The sequence below is a fragment of the Melanerpes formicivorus genome, unplaced genomic scaffold (genome assembly GCF_026170545.1).
Source record: "Melanerpes formicivorus ecotype bairdi unplaced genomic scaffold, bMelFor1.0.p_v2 SCAF_45, whole genome shotgun sequence".
Taxonomy (NCBI): Eukaryota; Metazoa; Chordata; class Aves; order Piciformes; family Picidae; genus Melanerpes; species Melanerpes formicivorus.
The window spans coordinates 1,181,167-1,198,720 of NW_027142397.1; the positions used below are offsets into that span (position 1 = coordinate 1,181,167).

The following is a 17,554-nucleotide window of genomic DNA, read 5'->3' on the forward strand; positions in this document are numbered from 1 at the left end:
GAGCCAGCCTGCAGCGGTTCCGAGCCAGCCTGCAGGGGTTCCGAGCCAGCCTGCAGGGGGCTTTGGCTGGGGGTGAGCCTGCCCGTGGCGGGGGGCAGGCCGTGACTGCTGTTTAAGGTCCCTTCTAGCCCCAACCCCTCTGTGGTTCTATTCCGTAGTTCCAGCCCCGCCCCAGAGAAGAGAAGCACAGCAGGAGGCCGCGGGGGGTGGGATGGCTTTAAGGAGTGAGCTACAGCCGGGACCCTCCGGCCCCCTGCCCGCGGAACCGGCACCGAGCCGCGCGGGGCTGCTCCCCCCGACCCTCGCCGGCAAACATCGGCCCTGGCCCCGCGGCTTTCGGACCAGGGCGTCACAAAGCTCGGGAGAGCCAGGGGGAAAGCAGCACCTCCTCCCCCCCAGGGGTCGCGAAGCTGTCAAACCTTGGCGGTCACACAGAGGGAGGCACAGAGCTGGGCACCGACCCTGGAAGCCTCAGGCTGGCTCCTGGCTGCAGCCCGCGGGCAGCGACAGCTCCCCGGGCAGTGAATGGGACACGGGTGAGGCCCCCCCGACCCTGCCAGCCTGCACCCCGAGCTCACAGCAGCGCTGGGGGTGGCTCCAGGCAGGGCTGCCAGGGCCCAGCAGTTCACCAGAGCAAGACCAAGGTGCTCCCAGGGCCCCCCGAGGCTGACTGCAGCTCAGGCACTGTCCCTGCCCCTGCAGGCCCCAAGGAGTGATGCTGCCCCCTGCAAGCCCTGAGCTGGGCACAGCACGGGGCACAACCTCTGGGCAGACACCTGCCTGCTCAGCCCCTGCCCTCTGCCCACGCTGCTGCAGAACAGGGGGGAAGGAAAACAAACGGGATGGACTCTCCAGGCCAGCACAAGTGACTGTCTGAAGCCCCTGGCCCAGGGAGGCTCAGGGAAGGGGCAGCAAAAATCCCTCCTAGGAAGCTTTGTAAAGCCAGGAGAGCAGATCTGTGCCTCCCCAGGGGCCAGGGCAGGCAGGCACTCAGGCTGCTCTGCACTCCTGCTCAGGCCCCAGTGTCCCAAGGGCACGAGAGCAGAGCTGCACTCAGGGCCAAGGCTGGTCTTGAACGCTGCCTGGAGCCTTTGGCACTTTCTGCAGCTGGAAGTGTGGCCAGGTCCCAGCCTGGCACTGCTGCAGGGCCCCTGGAGCGAGAGCCAAGTGCAGAGCTAATGCATAGTCATAAAGCCAACACTGAGAAAGGTCCCAGGGGAACTTCATCTCACCAGGGAAATGAGTGAAGCTAAGCTGCTTCAGCCCAGAGCTGTCTCCAAGCTCAGGCTGCAGCCACAGATGCAGACAGGAGGGCTGGGGGGAGGGTGGGGCCAGGGGAATCACCACCCCTGGCTTCTTCCCAGCTCCTGGAGCCCAGGAAGGAAAATATCCTTCCAAAGGCTTTTCCCCCACTTGATTTGGTCCAAGAACATTGTGCTTCAGGGAGCAGAAAAGGCAGCAGCAGCCCTGGCTGCAGCCCCCTGCAGCTGCTTTGTCTCCTCACCTGGCTACAGGAAAACAGCTTCAGAACTCTCCTCCTTTACCCTTTCTTTCCCCAAACCATGCTGACTCTGTAGCCAGGCACTGGTGCAGAGGAGCAGCAACTGCTCAGAGTGGCTCTAGGTGAGGGCCAGAGCTGTTCTGTCCCAACTACCTCCTTGGTAAGATCTCCTCAGAAGCCCTTCAGTGAAGCTGCTCAGCCCTCAGCCTCAGGCACTGCTCTCAGGGCAGTGCTGGCCCCTGGCTCCCAGGAGGAGCTTCAGCAGTGCCAGCTGGAAGCTCTGTCCCTGCTGGCTCTGAGCATTTCACCACCTCTGAGCAGACCCTGGGAGAGAGGAGGAAGCAGCCCTGGGCTGGTGGCATGGGGGCACTGCTCACTGCCATGTCCCACAGCCTGCAGTGCACACTGGTGGAGCTGAGGGCTGTTCCCCAACCTCCCCAGCCTGAGGGAATCCACAGCTGGCATCTCTGACCTGCACCCTGGCCTCCCTTCCTCAGAGCACTGTGTTTCAGCCTCAGCACCTCCCTCAGATGCAGAGACCCTGAGCAAGTGAGGCCATTCTGTCACCCAGGCTGCTGGGGGGAGGCCTCTGCAGAGCTCCAGCCTCCTGGGCTCACAGCTACACCTCCCCAGCCACAGTCCCACTAAGCACTGGCTGCCACCACCGGTGCTCACTGCTGGCAGCCAGGCCAGCAGGCAGCTCACAGCCCAGAGCTGCCCTGGAGGCAGCTGTGGAGGACACCAGAGACCAGGAGGGAGCTTCCCAGCTGGGCTGGATCCTGCACCAGAGCCCATGGGGCACAGGCACAGTCCTTGAGTGTTCAGCTGCTGTTCTCCACGATCCAGCACACAAGGGAGCCCAGATCAGAGGCTCCTGGGTGACACTTGGCATGGCTGCAGGAGGTTCACCACAGGGGCTGAGCAGCAGCTGGCAAAGCACCAGGGTGGGAGGCAAAGCCTGGCATATCCCCCCAGTGTTCACAGCCTGAAGCCTTTTCCCTCCTGAACTCAGCAGGGGCAGGTGGTGTAAACTGGCAGCACCTGGAACTTGCCTTCCATCCAACACCCAGAGCCAGGCCCCAGTCCTGGGACTGTCTGCATCTCAACATCTGGCAGGAAGAGGAGGAAGAATTGCTTTAGTCTCTGAAGTCTTTGGCCATCTCTGTGGGGCACTCAGGTGCCTCTGGTTTTAGCTCTGCAGGTATGGTTTTGCTCTCTGCAGTCCCTCCTTCAGGAACTGGAGGTAAGTTGCAGTTGAAGGGTCCTCAAAGTTGGTGGAGAAACTGAAGATGTTACTCTCAACATCCTCAGGCTTCATGGAAGTAATATCCAGGAAGTAGTTGGCATTGATGTGGTGAACCTGGCAGAGAGGATGAAGACATTAAAGGCCAGACCAGGTCCCCAGCCACTGCCTTGGCCTCCAGCCAGCAGCAGGGAGCAGCCTGGGAGAGAATCTCCAATGCACCCAGGGCACAGCCAGAGAGAGAGGTGTGACACCCAAGCCTCTGGGGGCTGTTTCTTCCCCCAGGACTGCTGACCTCTCTCCAGGGTTAAGAGAAAGATGAAGGTGATTTGGGAAAACTCAGGCAGGTGCAGAACTTGGCTGTGAAGGGAGGGAGAAGGCAGCCCTGGCAGCTGGGGTGGTGCTGTGAGCCCAAACACCTCTCTGGAGGTGGGCAAGGAGGACATGAGAGGATGAGCTGAAGCCTCCCAGCAGCCCACAGCCTCCTCTGGAGGGAAGCCACTGAAGAGCCAGCAGTGAGGCACTGCACATGTTGGTAGCTCAGCCCTGGCAAGTGTGGGGCACATGTTGGTAGCTCAGCCCTGGCAGGATGCTGGGCTGCAGAGTGCCCAGCTGCTGGCACACACAAGCTGCTGTCATCCTTCAAAGCAAGGCAGGGGCTGGCTGGGGAGCAGAGCAGAGCTGCAGCCTGGGGATGTGCTAATGGCTGATCTGCTGTGATAAACCTGGGGAGTCAGGGGGGAGATCAAGGTGCCAGAAGGTGCTGATAAGGAGGCACTGTCCTGAGCATGAGCACAATGGCTGCATGAAGCAAGCTTCCCAAAGGTCTCCAGGCAGGGACAGTGAGGAATCCCAGGCAGGTACTTGGTGCAAGTCTGACTGCTCCCCCTCACTGCTGCTGTTCTGTCTCTGAACAAAAGACCTCTGTCTGATTTCTTTGCAGAGCTGCTGCAGCCCTGAGAGCACAGCACCAAGAGGGACTTGGAGGAGCCAGGGCATGGCTGGGGGAGCAGACACTTGCTTCAGGGTCTGTGAAGGACCCTGCAGAGAGCAGGCTCTGAGAGGCAGAGCCAACTGCAGGTGCTGAGCTCACCACGGTGCCGTTGGGCAGGCAGATCATCATCTCCACAGGGAAGTTGTACTTCTCCAGGTGCAGGGCAGCCAGCTTGCTGTACAGCTCATTCTCCCTGTTGCTCTGCAAAGGGACCCCAAAGAAACACTCCTGCTGCAGCCAGCAGACCAGCAGGAGGCACACTGAACACAGGAGGAGGCAGACCACAAAGCATGGTAGGAACTGGCTCACATTCTCATCCTCTGCCTTCCAGTCAGCCTCCCTCTCCCATTTCACCTCTACATTCCCTCCCCAAACAACAAAACCATCCCATGGCACTTCCCAGACACACCAACATCCTGATCCCAGCTCTTCCCAGAGCCTCCAGCCCTGTGAATGACCTCAGCTGCCAGCACAGGCCCAGAGAGCAGCTCCCAAACTGGCAGACTCAGGGCTCAGACAGCATTTGGCTGCTGCCTGGGTTACAGGAGTCAGGTTGTTGATGGCACAAATGGCCTTGGGCAGGGCTCTCTCACACTGAAGCATTAGGTTGAGCTTTTAACACTGGCACAACAGAGCAGAGAGAGCCACTGTGCCATCCTCCCAGCCTGCCTCCATTGCTCTCTGCTTGGCTCCTGCAACTGCAAGGACACAGAGCTTGGAACCTCCCCCCCCGGCCCGGGTGGGAGCTCCCTGCTCCTGCTGGCAGCCTCCTGCCGAGCCCCCTCTGCACTCCCCAGCCCCAGGTGTGGCTGTGGCACTCACCTGCAGCTCCTCCAGCTCCTTCACCAGGGACCAGCTGCTCACAAAGCTCTGGTTCAGCAGGGCCAGGATGGGCGAACTTTCCAGGACGGTCTCCCGGAGAGTTCGCCCCGAACCTGCCGGAGGAGGCAGAGCCTTGGCTGTCTTTCCTCACCCACTGCTGCCATGCTTGATGCCACCCCCACCACCATGCCCCTGCTCTGCTCCCCCCAGCCTGACCCTCCTTGGCAGGCTTCCACAGCTTACTGCTTCCTGTGGGTGCTCAAAGCCTCACCAGAGCAGCCCCAGCCTGTTCCAAGGCCACAGAAGGAGGAGGAGGCCCTGGGGGCTGCTGTGGTGCCTCTGGGAAAGGATCAGGCCCTGGGGGCCCACCCTGAATGCCTCCTGTTGCTTGTGCTGAGCAGAGCCCATCTGGGCTGGAGAGCTTTCAAGAGCAGAGAGCACCAAGAACACCTCATCCCTGGAAGGGTTTAGGGCCAGGCTGTGGGTGAGGCTTGGAGCAACCTGGGCTGGTGAGAGGTGTCCCTGCCCATGGCAGTGGGGTTAGAACTGGATGAGCTTTAAGGTCCCTTCCAACCCAACCCAACCCAACCCAACCCAAGCCAAGCCAAGCCATGCTATGATTCACCCTGCAGGTGCTGCCTCTACTCAAGCAGCCTGAGAAGGGGAGAGGAGAGGGAAAACCAGAGCCATGCCTCTCCCTCAGCAAAGGCACCTGAGTTACCCAGAGCTTGTCTCCACCAGCTCTGATCCTGCTGCTGAGGCTCCAAGCTCTGGTCAGTCATTCCTTACTTTCTGCCCTTTTCTGTTCAGCATCTTCAGTGCCAGAGCAAGCAGCACAACACTTACTGCTGGCTCATGACCCCAGCTCCTCTCGGAGCCAGCACAAGGCTCACCACTCCTCCAGCCACGCTGGGACTGTCCTCACCTCAGCAGGACTGGTCGTCCAGGGCACCCCACAGCAGGATGGAGTGCACCAGCTTCTTCTCTGCTTTTGCTCTCTCAAAAGCTTGTGTGAAGGGCAGGTAGGAGACCTGGGGACAGAGAGATGGCTTGAGGCACACAGAGCAGGGTCTGCAGGACCTGCCACATCCCACAGGTGACAGAGAGAGAGCTTAACGTGCAGCAGCTCCTGCAGATTAGAGCAAAGACAACTGTGGTGCAATCCCCAAGGACAACTTCATCTCCTGGTGAGATTGCAGCAAGCCCCTCCCAGCATGAGGGCTGTCAGCAGCACCTGCAGAGCCTTATCTTCACACACTGCAGAGAGCATCTGGCTGCAAACACACCTCAGCCAGCCTGGGACATCTGGCCTGGGGACATTTATTACCAACCTCACTGAAACGGCTTCCAAACTGCCCGAGAGGAAGCCTGCAGAGAGGCTGCTCCAACCACTCCAAGGAAGGGAACTTGTATTAACATCTTGGCAGCTCCAAGGGACATTTGTAAGCCCAGGCACAAGGAGGCAGCTATTGAAACATGTCCCCTCAGCCAAGCAAGCAGTGACAGGCAGCAGCCATCTGCTCCACGGGCTGCTGGTGTGTTAGAGAGTTTGGGTCACCCAGTGCTATAAATCTGTGTCTCCCTGCAGGGTGCAGAGGCACAAGGCAGGCTGTGTGTTTGCTGCTGATAAGGAAAGCTTGGTCCAAAGGCAGCTGAAGGCTGCAGAGCAAGGCCAGAGGAAAGCTCTGCAAGCAGCACCGATCCCTGCGCCGCTCCAGCGCCGCCTTGGCAGCTGCTGCTAAGAGGAAGGAGGGGAGGATGGGGCTGCAGCTGTGGCACAAGCATGGCACTGCTGACACCCAGGCTTTGCTCCTGCCTGCGTCACCCAAAGGGCCTTTCAGAGGTGCTGCACTCCCTCACCTGCACACTGGCAGCCCACTGAGCCGTGCAGGCAGCGCCTGGGAGCCGCAGGCCGAGCCGGAGCCCCTCGCACTGCTCTGACCAGGCTGCTGGGTGCTGCTGGGGCTCCAGGCCTGTGCCAGTGCAGATGACCTGCCCCAGAGGAATGTGCCCAGCCCCCTCCTCACCTTCTTGAATGGATACATGGCCACTTCCAGCTTCTGGGCTGCCTCCTCCCAGGGGATCTGCTGCTGCCAGGCTATCTCCTCGAACACAAAGTGGATGGGCTCCCCCGAGGGGTCCCTGCTGTCAATCACGTTCCCATTTTCATCATGGATCACAGAGGGGATGGAAGGTCCTGTTGACTCCAGCTCCATCTGCAGGAGAAGAGGCTCAGTTGGACACTGCAGGCATCCCACTCCTCTCTATTTCTTGCACACTGAGACACAGCTTCAGCTCTGGCCTCCTGGAGCTGCCCTTCAGCAGCTGCAGATGGGTTTTGCTGGGGGACAGCAGGAAAGCAGCTCCATTTCCCTCGGTGCTGTCTGACTGGGCTTGCTGCACTGGGAATGCGTGAGACCTCCATGCTTCCACCTTCCCAGTGGAGGTTTCTGGCTGTGGGACACCAGACTCTTAAAACCGCTGGGACCTGCTGGACCAGCTGGAAGCGCTCGCTGGCGCCACCGGCAGAGCCCTGGCACTGCCCCCGGTTAGCCACCAGAGGGCGCAGCAGCTGCTCAGGAGCTCCCCGGGACTCGCAGCTCGGCCACGTCGGAAATGATTTCCTAAGTCTCTTTTGCTGACTTTCAGCAATTAGGGAGAGGTGAATCTAGTTCAGGAGACAGGGAGACTGTTCCGTTCAGGCAGTCAAAATCCCGACTCGTGTTTCCTACCCCAGGAGCTGGGATTACCACAGAAGAGAGGAATAACCTCCCAGAGTTGCTAAACTCAGACACCCTGTAGCTTGCACACCCCCTGGGCTCACAGCCTGGCTTCAGCTCCTCATCTTCTCAACAAATGGGAAGAGTCACAGGGCTCCAGGAGCTCAGGATTCAGCCCCCAGAGAGGGGAGAACCAGAGCAGCACAAGCAGTGGCGAGAGGGAGCCAGGCTGCGGCAGGGGCCGGAACAGAGCAGCAGCTTGTGCTGCACTGAAGCATTTCAGAGAACGCTCTGAAGAGCAGGGCCAGCTGAGGTGACACAGCCCAGGGCCACAGCAGCTGCAGTCCCTCCCTGCTGGGATGCTGCATGCACACAGAGCACGGGCAGGGAGCACAGACCTGGGGCAGGTAACCGATGTCCACTTCCATGTTGCTGCTCTCGCTCGCTCCGTACAGCCACTCCATGTCAACGTTCAGAGACCTGTAAGCAGAACCCCCCCTGCTCACAGCCACCCCAGCCCACAGCTGGGCAGGGCAAGCCCCAGACCCACCACCACACCCACTGCAGGCTCAAGCACTGAGGCCCAGAGCCTCTGGCTCCTCAGGGATCAGAGTGTTCCCTGCACAAGACCAGCAACCCCGGGGCAGGGCCCAGGAACCCACCCAGCGCTCCGGACGCTGGGGTTGGAGTTGAAGACCTTCCAAGGTCCCTGCCAGCCCCTGCCATGCTGTGACACAGGCCCCCACACCTGAGACCTGTCAGAGCAGGGAAGGGAGAGGTTCCTTTGCCCTCCCCCACTTCCTTCCCAGCACTTAACCTGCACATCCTGATGCTGCTGGACTTTGGGAAGTGCTTTTTGGAAGCCAGAGGCTCTCCTAAGGAGCTGCTGGCAGGGCTGAAGTGTCTGCTCGCTGGAGCAAATGTGCTGACAGAGCCACAGGGATTAAGTCACCAGGGTAATGTTAGAATAGAATTTTCACTCCAGCCATCATGGGCAAAGAGATTTGAAGCTCTCTGCCTCTGCAAGGCTCCCAGCTGCTTGCCAGAGAGCAGGAAAGAGCTAGTGAGCAGCTGTGCAGACACAGAGCACCAGGCTGTGCTGAGCTCCAGTGCCCAGAGCCAGGCACTGGGGCTTGCCAGGGGCTGCTCTCCACACCCTGCCTGTCTCTCCCCATCCTCCAGCTACCAAGTGACAGCTGCTGGGGAGTGAATCAGACCCTGAAATGGGTCTGGGATCTTCAGTGAGTAGTGAGGGTGCATCTGCCAGCTCTGCAGAGCTCAATTCACTCAGATTTTCCAGGGCCTTGGCTGAAAAGCAGGAACTCCTCCATCACACACAGCCCAGCAGCCTTCTGCAGCCTGCAGCAGGTCTCTGGCATCTGTGGGAGTCCCTGCCACAGCCAGGGCCTGCTGGGACAGGGCAAGGGGAGCAGTGCTTGTGGCAGTATCAGGACAGCTTCAGTTTCCCATCCCTCTGTGTCTCCCTTGCAGGCCCCTCTCCCTGAAGTGGTCTGGCACAGCACAGCTGAGGCTTGGCCATGGGGCTGCAGCAGGTGCCAGGGGCAGGCCAGGCTGTGCAAGGACAACGATCCCCAGCCCATGCTCCATGCCCCCAGCAACCTCTGCCCTGCTTCTCCCCTGTCCCCCCCCCTGCCCTTTGACCTTCCCTGCCTCTTCTGAGCCAGATGCTCCCCAGAGCTGTCCATCAACACAGCTGCTCCTGAGAAGGGCAACAGAAGCAGCCTGGGGAGCAGCTGTAGCCAGAGAAGGGAGGACAGGGTGCCCACGGCAACTGCTGGCAGGGAAGGATGTGTGGGGACAGCAGGTAAGCAAAGAGCAGAAGCAGCCTGCCCAGAGCTGGCTGTGGGAGCTGCCCACCCAGAGCAAGGGGCAGAGCTGCCAGCAGCCTCCCTGCACACACAGCCCCACTCCTGCACAGCACCCCAGAGGCTCTGGGCTGTACCTGCTGTTGGGGACAAAGAGCCTGAACTCCCGGACGTGGGCTGAGTCCTTGGAGAGGACAATGTGCCCTGTGAACTGGCCTGGGGAGAACCAGAAGGGGAAGTCTGGTGGCTCATTCAGCTGGAACTCAGCATGGATCCTGAAAGGAGAAAGGAGCCATCAGCTGCAGTGCCAGGAGGAGAGAATGGCTCAGGCACTGCAGATGACAGCAGGGAGAAGTTATCTCCAGGCACCAGAAATTAGAAAGGCAAACTGGGACAGGGGTTCAGCTCCAAAAGCCTTTCAGAAAGCACAATGAAGAGAGGAAAAGACTGGAGCAGATCCCCGGGGTCAGACCCATCTCCAGCAGCCATGCCTGTTGGAACTGGGCAGCAGGTGTCCAGCCAAGCAGGATGAGTTGCATCAGCAATTCCTGAACACTGGAACAGGCCAAGACCCCTTCAGCCTCCCCTCCAGCTGGGTCAGGCAAACAAAAGCTGTGTGTAACACCCTCAGCAGAACAAGAGAACACTTCCCCCCCGGCCACCATCTGACTCATTCCTTGCTAAGCAGCCTCTCCCCTTGCAGCCAGGGACAGCTCCAAAGGAAGGGTGATGGAGAAGGGCTGCTCTGCTGCAGCTGGGCAACAGCCCCTGCCTCAGCAGGGCCTCAGGGACACTGGGATTATGAGGGGTCTTTGGGCACCAGCAAAGTGCCACACACAGGCAGGGGCTGGCTGTGAGCCATCCTCTTCCTCCAAGTGCTTCACCTCCCTCCAGCCAGGGCCCATCTGACCTTGCTCAGGAACACGACCGCACACGCCATGCCACCCCCACCCCCTCTGCCACGGCTCCCAGAGGCCTTCTCCACTCCCCTGAAATATGGAACTAAGACCCAAGTGCCCCCAGGGCCTCACCTGAAGGCTATGGTGTAGTAGAAGGTGCTGATGGCTTGGATGCAGGCCACAGCTCCCTGGGGAGCAAAGCGAGTCTTGACGAAGGGCCGCGGGTGGAACATGCTCAGGAGCTTGTGGATCAGGACCTGGGGAAGAAGAGTGAGCAGCAGGGCCAACCCCTGCCCCCCCCGGGGCAGCTGCAGCTCCACAGCACCCTCCCACCACAGCTGCAAGGCAGAAGGCTTCAGCCTTGGCTCAGGACCTGCCTAGTCCCAGAGCAAGGGGATGAAGCAAGAGGCTGCCTCCCACAACAGTCACCTCCCAGGCCTGCTGCGCTGCTCCCACTCTCTGCAGGCTTCCACCAGCCCAGCTGGGTGAACATCTGAGCACAGTAAGCTGATCTGGGAGGCTGCCTCCACCAACACTGCTTCAGACTCTGAGAGAGTGGCTATGGGATCAATACAGGCAGCAGGCTGCCAAGGCCCAGCAGCTGTGTGCTGGCTGAGACCTGCCCCAGCAGCCCGGGGCAGGGCCACAGCCAGGCTGCTGCAACAGACTGTGTGCAGACAGAGCTGCCCCTGGCAGCACAGCACTCACCCTGGCTGCCAGCTCTGCCACCCATGGCAGTGCTTCCACAGAGCCCCAGCATGGTGGAGGCTGGAAGGGATCTCTGCAGATCACCCAGCCCAAGCCCCTGCTCCAGCAGGGCTCCCACAGCAGCCTGCCCAGGGGCACAGTGCCCGGGGGGGTTGGATGTCTCCAGAGGAGGAGACTCCACAACCCCTGGGCAGCCTCCAGCACCCTCACACCAAGGAATTTTCTCCTGCTCAGTTGGAACCTCCTGGGTTCCAGTTTCTGCCCCTTGCCCTGTCCCTGGGCACCACTGAGCAGAGCCTGGCCCCAGCCTCTTGCCCCCCAACCTTCAGCTCTTGCTGAGCACTGCTCAGCTCCCCCCTGGGGCTGCTCTTCCAGGGCTCTCAGCCTGCCTCAGCTCACAGAGCTGCTCCAGGCCCCTCAGCACCTTTGCAGCCTCCACTGGACTCTCTCCAGCAGCTCCCTGTCTCTCTGGAAGTGGGGAGCCCACAACTGGATGCAACACTCCACATGTGGCTCTCTGAGTGACCCTCTGCAAAACCCCAAGCAGTTCAGTGAAGCCAAGCTGAGGTTACTCCACTCAGCCTCCTGTGGCCCTGAGAGAGCTTTTGCCTGCCCCCAGGTTCCCCTCCAGAGGAGGAGGTGGTGCTCCTGGCTGTGCACTGCAGCCTTTTTGGCTCCCTCAGGGAGCTCAGGGAGACAATAATGCAACAGCCACATCCCCTCCAGGGACTCCTTCAGCTCAGCAAGGCAGAACATGGCCACAGCTGCCCCTCAGGCACACAGAAGTGAAGCTTCACCTCTCACCTCTTTGCCCTTGGGAGGAGGAGGGTAGAATCTGTTGTTGGGAAGGTAGCCAGTGAAGATGTTCAGCTCACTGGGAATTATCCACCAGGGATCCCCCAGAGCCACTTTGTTCTTTGGAGGAAGGAAGGCTTTGAACTGCCTGGCAAGCAACACACTCAGAGGCACTGCTGGGGCTGTCCAATTCCTCAGCCCAGAGAGAGCAACGTGGGAAATCTGTGAAGAGAAGACACCACCAGAGCTCAGCCTGGGCTGCAGCAGAGCTGGGCTGGAGCAGGCTCTGGACAAGGGGGCTGAGGGGAAATCATGGTTTCAATTCTTCCTACCCCACCAAACAGCTCTGTCAGCTGACAGTGAGGGAGCAGGGGGTGGGAGAGGGGGAAGAGAGCACACAGCAGCACTGCCCTCAGGCCTGGCTCCAGGAGAGCCATCTCCAAAGCCTGCTCCTTGCTCCCCAGGAAGGGAGAGCTAAGTGGGGCACAGCACTGCTGAGTGCACTGCAAATGCTGAAATGCTGCCCAGAGCAGGGACTTTGCTCTCCAAGCAGATCCCAGGGGCTCAACAAGACCACCCCCCCTCCCCCCAGCACTGCTGCCAGCCCACAGCACTTCTCTCCAGCAGGATCTCTGGCCCCACACCCCCTGCAGGATACTTACCCCCAGGAAGCCATCCTTGCTCTTGGTCATCGTTTCCATGACCAAGGGCTGGAATTTAGCCACCACAGACAAGGTCTCCCCGCTGGGATCAGGCAGCTCCTCCTCCTCAGCCTCGGGGATGGGAGCAACCCCTAGGCAAAGGGACAGGAATTGCAGCAGCACTTTCCCCTCCTTCCCTTTTCAAGCCATTGGGAAGTGCTTACACATTCATCCTGGCAAATCCAGGAGCCCTGGGAGCTTCCCAGCTGTCCCTACCAGCTCAGACCCACCCAGGGAGCAGCTCTGGCTGCATGAATTAAAGGGGAGTCCTCCTTGGAGGGGACAGCTCTCCCAGCCTGCCCAGCTCAGCTGAGGAGTCTCATTTCACCCAGCAGGGATCAGGCCACAGGCTTTAGCCCATTTAATGCAGCCCAAGCAAAACCTGGCTGTGTTTTGGCAGCACTTTAAGCTCTCCTCTACATTACCAACCCACTCTGCCTGCTGGCACCACCAGGGGACATTGGCCACAGGCTGCTGGGCTCCAAGCATGAGCTCTCACAGTTGCTGTCTGAGAGGCTGTGAGGGTATGAATGAAGCCCTGCCAGCCACTAATAGCTTTGGCCCAGCCTGGGCTGAGCTCTATTTGTTGCATTCACCCATCCCAAATCCCCTTTAAGCTCTCCACAAAGTCACTCCTGTCCTCTGCTAGGCCAGCAATGGGATCCTCCACCTCATCCAAACCCTCTGTGAAAGCCATGCCCAGGGCTTAAGCCTCTTCTAAAGCACACAAAGCTCCACAGCCTCCCTTCATGTAACCAAGACCCCAAACACCACCTCCCTGCCCAGCCTGCTGCAGTGCTCCTGCAAAGACCCCCAGCATCCATCCCACCGGGGGGCAGCCAGAAACCCACCTGTCAGCTTCTCAGCTATGGGCTTGAACTCTTCTGGGCTGAGGTAGAGATCATTGTCTGTGTCCAGAGAAGAGAACAGGAACAGCCCTTCACTGCCCAGGGACTTCATTGCCAGCTCCTGGTTTGGGAGGAAGAGGTGAGTGAGACTGCACCCCCCTGCAGCAAGGCCCTGCAGCCCCTCTGAGGCTGGGGGCTGCTCTGCATGCCCTGCAGCACACCCACAGAGCAGCAGAGCCAGGGCTGGACAACCCTTGGCAGCACTCTCTGCTGTTTACAATGGGGCTGGGTGTCCAGGAACTGTTGGCTGAGCACATCCCAGCTCCAGCTGCCTGAGTAATTCCAGCTGAATCATTTGCTCAGAGTCTGGCCCCAGAAGCCTTGTGTCAGAAAACTTCCAACTGCTCCTTCCAGGCAGCTGCTCCCTGAGCCTGTGGAGATGCAGGGAACCTGGAGGTCCTTTCTGCCATTCCCTGAAGCCCAGGGCACAGAGGCAGGTAAATCCCTGACTGTCCCCAGCACAAAACCACAAAGCAAATCGACTGAGCCTGTGGGAAGCAGCTGCAGAAAGCAGCTCCACCCCCACCCATGCTCAGATTCCTCTCCAAGCCTCCACCCTCAGGGCTGGATGGAGCATTTCAGCCCCTGGCTCCCAGCTGCCTACTCATTTGGCCCTGCTCTGGGCAGCCCTGGAGCTTCTGCAAGAGCCCAGCCACCCTCTGCCCCAGCTCCACAGAATAACAGGAGGCTGGAAGGGACCCCTGAAGATCATCCAGTCCAACCCTGCTGCTGCAGCAGATGCACCTAGGGTAAATCACACAGCAACACAGCTAGGTGGGTTTGGATTGCCTCCAGAGAAGAGGACTCCACAACCTCCCTGGGCAGCCTGCCCCAGGGCTCTGCCACCCTCCAGGCGAAGGATTTTAAACTCCTGTGCTGCAGGTTGTGCTCCTCCATCTGCAGAGCCCACACATGGATGAGCCAGTGGAAAACACCTCCCCTGGAGCAGCCCCAGAAAGCCTCTAGGTGCTCCTAGTCCCACTCAGCACTGCAGGGAAAGGGACAACTTGCAGGCAGCAGAAGAGAGCTCCACGTTGATGTGAGGGAGCAGGAGACACAGAGCAAGGCAGACAAGGCAGTGCCCTGCCAGGCAGCCTGTGACCCAGCACTTGGGGTGGCTTCTTCTGCCACCCCCCTTACAGCCTGGAGCCAAGGCTAAGCACTCTGCATCCTGCTGCTGGAGCCTGTCTGTTCTCCTTGCCTGCAGCACCATCCCCATCCCCTCAGCTCCTCAACCACTTTATCTGCCATCTGTTGCCTGCCAGCCTGGAGCAGCACTGATGCAGCCTGCAAGGCTCTGCTCCCAACAGCTGCAGCAACAAAAGCACTTGAGAGCCTTCCAGGGCAGTTCCAGGACTGAGACAGAAATAAACCCCTCCTGGAATACAAACCAGAGGCCTGGATGTGGAGATGGCTGAGCCAAGGGTGTGCAGGAGCTTAAAAACAAGGGATTCAGGAATGCCAGAGTACCAGGGCAGAGGGACCCCAAGGACCAGCTCCAGCCTGTCCAGGTGATGGTGGCGTTGAAAGGAGCTGGCCCAGCACCCTGCTTCTTCAAGCTGACCGACGCAGGGCAACCCCCTGCTGCCCCTAGGAGATGATTCCAGTGTCCAGCTGCTCTCTGGGGCAACCTGCTGCCTGCTCCTGCCCGTGCTGCCCTCCCCAGAGCTGTTCAGTCAGCCTCCTCCGCAGGCTGCAGGCAGCCCTGGGACAGCACAGCAGCTCTGCACAGCCCCGAGGACAGATGGCTCCCCTTGGACACAGCCATCCCCACGCTCCAGGCCCAGCAGCAGCAGCCTGTGAGCTCCTCCACACAGCCTCAGCCACACCAGCACCACAAGGACCTGCTGGAGGCAAGGCCCCAGCAGCAGGGGAACAGAGACTGCTCCAGAGCAGGCAGCAGGGCTGCTGCACCCCGAGAAGGGGATGACAGAAATGGTGTTTGGAAGGGGAGAGAGATGTCAGGGCTTGGCCTTCTGCTGACAGCACCTGCGAGAAAGCTCTCCAGGGCCTGGGGGCTCTTTTCTTTTTCCTTTCTAAGCTGGGCTTGAAAGCAATGAAGCTTCCCTGCCTGTGCCAGGGGAGGGAGATGGAGCTTTGTCAGCCAGAGCAGGAGGGCTGTGGTTTGCACAAAGTCTTCTTCTCCCACCTGCCTGTGGGCTGCTTGGCCAAAGAAACATTTCCATGGCAGCAGGCGAGGCACAAGCTGAGGTGGAGGAGAAATCAACCCCTCAGCCCCGCAGCAGCCACCCCAACCTCTGTGACCACCCTCACCCCAAGGGGCATCGGCGCCTGGAGAGTCTTAGCCTGGCAGGGGCCAGCTGGTGCTCTCCTCAGCCCCGCAGCAGCCACCCCAACCTCTGTGACCACCCTCACCCCAAGGGGCATCGGCGCCTGGAGAGTCTCTTAGCCTGGCAGGGGCCAGCTGGTGCTCTCCTCAGCCCCGCAGCAGCCACCCCAACCTCTGTGACCACCCTCACCCCAAGGGGCATCGGCGCCTGGAGAGTCTCTTAGCCTGGCAGGGGCCAGCTGGTGCTCTCCTCAGCCCCGCAGCAGCCACCTCAGCCCCTGTGGCCACCTCAATCCTGATGGCCATCAATGCCCTTAGCCTGGCACCTCAGCCTCAGTAGCCACCGTCCTGTGCTGCTCCCCTCAGCCCGGCAGCAGCCTCCTCAGCCTCTCGGCTCCCTCAACCCTGACGACCACGGACCTGTGGTGGTCCCTTCAGCAGCCACCTCTGCCCTGCTGGCCGCTGTCCTGCCCCCCTCAGCCCGCCCATGGCCAGCCCGGCGCTCCCCTCAGCCGCACTCATGCCCACCTCCCCCCGGGCAGCCATCCCCCCCGGGCAGCCATCCCCCCCGGCCCCCAGCCGCTTCCCGCCCTTTCCCGGCCGCCATTTTCCGCTCCCCTCACAGGGGCAGCGCAGCCTCCGCGCAGCCTCCTGCCCCCAGTGCTCCTCTTTCGACCCCCGCCGCCTCCGTTACCTGCTGCCGGGCCGTCTCGGCGTCCCGGTAATACTTCACGGCGACCAAGGCCGCCAGAGCGGCCAGGGCCAGGGCCAGGCGCGGGGGGGCCGCGGCGGGCTCCGCCATCGCCTTGCGCTCGGGCGCCGCCGCCGCCGCTACGGAGCCGCCATGGCCGCGGCCGGCGGGCGGGGAGAGCCGGCTGGGGGGGGGCCGGGGAAGGGGGCCGGGGAGAGCCTCCTGAGGAGGGGCCGGGGAAGGGGGCAGGGGAGCGGGAGGGGAGAGCCTGCTGAGGAGGGGCCGGGGCCGGGGCAGGGGGCCGGGGGCCGGGCGGGGGCCGGGCGGGGGCTGCGGGACTGTGCCGTCCCCGCCGGGCGGTGCGGGGCTTGGCTGCTGCCCTCCTGCAGCCTCCCCTGATAGAGTCCCAGCGCGGAGGGGCTGGAGGGGACCCCTGGCGCTCCCCCAGCCCAAGGCCCGGCTCCAGCAGGGCTCCCCCGGCAGCTTGCCCGGGAGCACAGGGGCCAAGGGGGTTGGCAGCTCTGCACTGCCTCTCTGGGCAGCCTGCTCAGGCTCCAGCAGCCTCACAACAGAGAACTTTCTCCTCCTGCTCAGCTGCAGCCTCCTGGCTGCCACTTTGTGCCCCTTGCCCTGTCCCTGGGCACTCCTGAGCAGACCTGGCCCCAGCCTCTTGCCCCCCCCAGCTCCTTCAGCTCTCACTGAGCATTGCTCTGCTGCAGGCTCCCAGCCCCAGGGCTCTCAGCCTCTGCTGCTCAGAGCTGCTCCAGGCCCCCCAGCAGCTCTGCAGCCCGCCCTGGGCTCTCCCCAGCAGCTCCGCAGCCCGCCCTGGGCTCTCCCCAGCAGCTCCGCAGCCCGCCCTGGGCTCTCCCCAGCAGCTCCGCAGCCCGCCCTGGGCTCTCCCCAGCAGCTCCGCAGCCCGCCCTGGGCTCTCCCCAGCAGCTCCGCAGCCCGCCCTGGGCTCTCCCCAGCAGCTCCGCCGCCCGCCCTGGGCTCTCCCCAGCAGCTCCGCAGCCCGCCCTGGGCTCTCCCCAGCAGCTCTGCAGCCCGCCCTGGGCTCTCCCCAGCAGCTCCGCAGCCCGCCCTGGGCTCTCCCCAGCAGCTCCGCAGCCCGCCCTGGGCTCTCCCCAGCAGCTCCGCAGCCCGCCCTGGGCTCTCCCCAGCAGCTCTCTGTCTCTCCAGAGCTGCTCCCTGGCCTCACCAGGGCAGAGCACAGGCAGAAGCAAACCCTCCTTGCCCTGCTGGCCACACTCTTCCTGCCCCCCAGGACCCCACTTGCCCTCTGGGCCGTGGGAGCCCACAGAAGCCTCAACCTCCTGCTTTCACTTCACCATTTTGAGTCATTTCGAGGAACCTTTCCAACACTTCACTTTTCCACCTTTTTTTTTTGTCTGTGCCACATCCTTCCTCAGCCAAGAGAGAGCTCTCTGTAAGTCGTTTGAAACCTTGCCTCATCCAT

The 17,554-nt window shown here is 61.3% G+C and overlaps 1 protein-coding gene across 1 annotated transcript; it reads right to left on the bottom strand.

Annotated features, from left to right (window-relative positions):
• Positions 1 to 202: 202 nt before the first annotated feature.
• Positions 203 to 16,281, bottom strand: SELENON (selenoprotein N). Its single transcript, XM_068159051.1, has 12 exons — positions 16,102 to 16,281; positions 13,061 to 13,178; positions 12,171 to 12,301; positions 11,518 to 11,730; positions 10,138 to 10,262; positions 9,244 to 9,381; positions 7,679 to 7,760; positions 6,588 to 6,776; positions 5,486 to 5,591; positions 4,561 to 4,673; positions 3,838 to 3,939; positions 203 to 2,861 (listed from the first exon to the last, which is right to left on the bottom strand). The coding sequence occupies exons 1-12, from the start codon at positions 16,207 to 16,209 to the stop codon at positions 2,691 to 2,693; spliced, it is 1,596 nt and encodes a 531-aa protein (XP_068015152.1). The 5' UTR covers positions 16,210 to 16,281; the 3' UTR covers positions 203 to 2,690.
• Positions 16,282 to 17,554: the final 1,273 nt, after the last annotated feature.